Source organism: Chrysochloris asiatica, unplaced genomic scaffold, assembly GCF_000296735.1.
Source record: "Chrysochloris asiatica unplaced genomic scaffold, ChrAsi1.0 scaffold00040, whole genome shotgun sequence".
Classification (NCBI taxonomy): domain Eukaryota; kingdom Metazoa; phylum Chordata; class Mammalia; order Afrosoricida; family Chrysochloridae; genus Chrysochloris; species Chrysochloris asiatica.
Genome location: NW_006408558.1, coordinates 20,155,874 through 20,160,588, shown reverse-complemented (window position 1 = coordinate 20,160,588; position 4,715 = coordinate 20,155,874). Strand labels below are relative to the sequence as shown.

Sequence of the window (4,715 nt, the reverse complement as noted above, 5' to 3'; positions counted from 1 at the left end):
TGGGAATGATCTTTGTTGTAAAGATTTGTTCCCTTGGCTTTGCTTTTTATACATAATAACATGGTAAGCACATGAATAATGATAACAGGAAATGTTTAATAAGCACTAGGCTTATTGCTTATAAAACATATCCTGTACCATTATTCATGTGCTTACCATGTTATTATTTATAAATGGCAAAACCATATTTACAAATAGAAAAAAAAAAGTCTTGGTATGACACCAGACCACAAGGTTGGTTTGAACCTCAAAGTCGGTGGTTCAAACTCACCAGCCACTCCTCGGAAACCCTATACAGGGTCACTACGAGTCAGAACTAACTCAACAGCACTTAACAGCAACAACAGTATGGTGGTGAGTATCCCTGACTGTCACACAGGACACCAGGGTTCGATTCCCCGATGCAAAGGCAGCCGCTCCTTTTTGGAGTCCTGGTGTGGCGTTGTAGGATAAGCACTGATCTGCTAACAACAAAGTTCAAACCCACCAGCTGCTCCTTGGAAACCCTGTACAGGGTCACTGTGGGTCAGAACCAAGTCCACAGCCCTTAACAGCAAGAAGCACTTTTCACTCATGACATCATTCATGCCAACCTATGACATAGTCTTCATTTTACAGCTCAGGGCAAGAAGCTCAGAGAGGTTAAGTAAACACTGACTGAGGTCACTCAGTTGGGCTCAGGCCAGAATTTGAACCCAGAGCCCTAGTGGTGCAGTGGTTAAATGCTCAGCTGCTGTCAGAAAGCTCGGTGGTTTGAATCCACCAGTTGCTCTGTGGGAGAATGATGCGGCAGTCAGATTCAGTCAAGATGATGGCCCTGGAAACCCTACGAGGCAGTTCTACTCTGTCCTCCAGGGTCACTGAGTGGGAATGGACTAGACAGTAGTGGGTTTGGGGGCTGTGATTTCAGAGCTTGTCCTACCAGCAGGACTCGGTGGTAGACAGAAATGAGAGAGGAGGGAGGCATGCAGCAAAGAAGCGTCATTTGCGTTTGCTTTCTGGGCCCTGACTCTTCTGCCTCTTCCACTCTTTCTAGATATGCAGATACTGCGCACAGCCCAGGCAGCACTAGGTAAAGGCTGCCTGGCCAGCTCCTTCATCTGTGTGTACCTGTTTACAGGCGAGCTGTACCCCACAGAGATCAGGTGGGTGCCTGGGGGAAGGAGGTGAATATCTGCTCAACTAGAAACTTGGTGGGAGCCCTCCTTTCTGCTCTGTCCTCTGACACCCCTGGACCTGCAGCTCCCAGACGACTGGGGGCTCCTGGGAACGGCCACTGACCAGTCCACACTCCTCCAACAGGCAGATGGGGATGGGCTTTGCCTCAGTCAATGCCCGCCTTGGGGGTCTGGCAGCACCCCTGGTCACCACACTCGGGGAGTTCAGCACCATCCTGCCACCTGTGGGATTCGGGGCCACATCCATCCTGGCTGGGCTGGCCATCTGCCTCCTAACTGAGACCCGCAACATGCCCCTGGTTGAGACCATCGAGGCAATGGAGAGGAGGTGAGAGGCCTGTGGGCCCAGTGGGTTGGAGCAGCCCCAACAGGATATGGGTTCATGTAGAACAACTGAGGATCACCAAGCCACAGCTCAACATTTAGAATGTCATCACTGGGCCTTTGAGATGCCCCTGTGAAAACTGGGATGAAGATGCAAAGTCTTCCCCATGTCCATCTATAAAAGGCATCGCTTTCATCAGAACAGACCCAACCAGGAATGGTAGCATCAGGATAAGAATAGACCATAGATCAGGGGAGACAGAAATACGAGTCGGTGTGCCATGAGGCAGACAGAAGCTGGAGTAATGGCAGGGAGCAAAGCAGGAGCCCCAGGATTACACAGAGCTATGTGCTACCATAGCAGGGCTTTAATTTGGCTCTGAGCTTCTTGGCAACAGGATGAGAGACCCATGCACAACTTTCTACTTTGTCAGATAATGAAAAGAACACCACTGCCTCCAGGAAGAGAGATGTTCTTAGCAATTAGCATAGCACTAGAAGACATTTCTCTTGGGAATCTTCTTATAGATTCCTAAGTAGTGGAAGCAATGTCCCCAACAATGGTCTAAATGAAAGGAAGAGGGCATTGATTTGACTGTAGCATTCTTAGTAACAACTGAGAAAACCTGAGTTCAGTGTAGGTTCTTGGTTTGGGGGAAGGTAATATGGACCAATATCTTCTCTGAGGATCCAGCTTGATCTCAAAGCTGCAGCCTGAAACTGTGTTTGCAGCCCTTGGAAAACAACAACTCATAAATAGCCTATCTCTAGTTGTTGTTGTGGTTAAGTACCATCAAGCCAGTTCCAACCCATAGCAACCCTTATAGGGTTTCCAAGGAACAGCTGGTGAGCTTGAACCACCGACCTTGCAGTTCAAACAGCTTTGCAGTCTGGCGTGTTAATCCTCAGTGCCACACCGGGACTCTTGTTGTTGTTGTTGTTGTTAAGTGCCATCGAGTCGGTTCCGACCCATAGCGACCCTGTACAGGGTTTCTCAGGGTGTAAATCTTTACGGGAGTAGAAAGCCTCATCTTTCTCCCGCGGAGCGGCTGGTAGTTTCAAACCGCTGACCTTAAGGTTCGCAGCCCGATTTGTAACCACTACGCACGGGGACTCTTAAGTTGGGCATATTCTTTGTCAAGTCCTATCAATTCTGCCTCAATATTGGTTTTGAACCTGTCTACTTCTCTCCACCTTCATGAGCATCATCCTATTCCAGGTTACTATCTACCATCTCTTGCTTGGATGAGAGCTCCTTCTCTGTCTCTCTCCACCTTATTCTCTCCACAGTTACTAGTGTGACAGGCATAGCCTGTAAGTTGGATTATGTCACTCTCCTCCTCAGAACCCTTCAATGGCTCCCTATTGCATTGTTGATAAAAATCTGAACATTTACAAGGCTCTTATGATCTGGCCTCACAGACTTTGGACATGCTACCAGGAAGAACCAGTCCCTGGAAAAGGACATCATGTCTACCTCTCCTCCCTAATCATGGTCACCTTGACTGCCACCAAGGCTGTATTCTCAGTCTGGAATGTTCTTTCTTTTGCTCTACCTGTTTGATTTCTACTAATCCCGCAGGTAGGGTTCCAAATATCCCAGATGGTAGGTGAATATTTATCAATCATACAATCAAGAATCTGATTTATAGGTTATTGCGTGAGGGACTCAAAAGCCAAGAGCAAGAAGCTGTCATGGAGTCAATTACAAATCCTGGTGACTCCTTGTGTGCAGACTGGAATTCATTGTTCCACAAACATTTCAAGGCTGTGATCTTTTTTTTTTTTTTTTAATGTTTTATTGTGAATTATGTGATAGTTTACATGGGAGAACATTAGTTTTACATTCATACTATCATATATCGTCTCATTGCCATGGTTACAATCCCCTCCATGCAATCCTTCCCCCGTACCCCCCAGGTCTTCAGCACACAGTCGCTCTCCCTCTCTGGATCTAAAGTCTCCAGCTGCTCCATTGCTCCACGACATCATCTCTGGCTCCATTTCAGGCATCACTGCTTCTCTGGGTAGGGTCCCGCTCTCTGCTCTTCTCCCTTGATGGTCCTAGGGACCTCCGCTCCTAGACTGAAAAGTTATTCACGCCCCTCCTTGCTATAAAATGTCTACCTTTACATTTCCAACCCTCACAATCAGTCCTGATAACAATTACTCACTATTGTATCACAAGAGACCCGTCTGCATGTCATTGCATCAGCCCTGCCTAGTCAGATTGAATACTACTCACTGGAGATTCTACCTTCCTCCAGGCCCTCTGGATCTAGGTTCCCTCTTGAAAGCTTGTAAGCCAGTCATTTCTTGCCTTTGTAGCTGCCCCCGCTCCCCATTTTGGGTAAGGCTGTGATCTTTTTGAAGCAGATGCCAGACTTCTCTTCAGCAGTGCCCCCAGGTGGGTTAGTAGTTAAGCACTTAATAATATGCATCATCCAGGAATTTCCGAGGGACAAAAAAATGATTGGAGAAGAGAATAGTAGAGTAGATTCTGGCCAGGGCATTTTAAAAATCCAGTTTTGCTAACTCTTAATAGAAAATTTTCAGTAATGTCCAATGTTATTCGAGTTTTAAGTAACATGGCTTTCTTTGACTCTGACAGGAGCAATTTATTATACAATTATACTATGTTGTTGCTGGATCTGAACCAATTAAGTCTGAGATCATCTACCAACAATAATTAAAATTTTTCTAATCATTAATAACAAGCCATTCGTTCCCACGCTGGTCTGCTGGCTTGGCCTGACCTAGTTGGGCCTGTCTCAAGAGTTCAGGCCTTGCAACTGGTTACAGTAAACTAGTGCAAGCTTGAAACTGAACTAATTCATGCCCACAATGTGGAAAGCTTAAGAAAGCACAACAAATATTGCAAAATTGTCTCATATATCGTTTTCATCGTGGCTTCCCCCTGCCCCCAATTGTGTATATTGTTGTTAAGTGCCAGCTAGTCAGTTCCGACTCATAGCAACCCTGTGTAGGGTTTCCAAGGAGTGCCTGGTGAGTTTGAACTACTGATCTTTGGGTTTGAACCAGCCTTGCAACCCAGTGCTTATCCTAGGTGCCACATCAGGACTTTAATTGTACAGTCAGAATTGACTCAATGGCAGTGATTTGGTTTGATTTATATATACATAAGGAGCTCTGATAGCGTAGTGGTTATGAATTGGTCTGTGAACCTTAAGGTCAGTAGTTCGAAACTAACAG

The 4,715-nt window shown here is 46.2% G+C and overlaps 1 protein-coding gene across 1 annotated transcript in view; it reads left to right on the top strand.

The window, feature by feature from the left end:
- Nucleotides 1–4,715, top strand: part of SLC22A20 (solute carrier family 22, member 20) — a 26,186-nt gene that overhangs the window by 15,209 nt on the left and 6,262 nt on the right. Inside the window, exons 8-9 of the mRNA XM_006860938.1 lie at nt 1,037–1,145; nt 1,303–1,506. Coding sequence (XP_006861000.1) covers nt 1,037–1,145; nt 1,303–1,506 — 313 coding nt within the window. The remainder of the gene's footprint in view (nt 1–1,036; nt 1,146–1,302; nt 1,507–4,715) is intronic.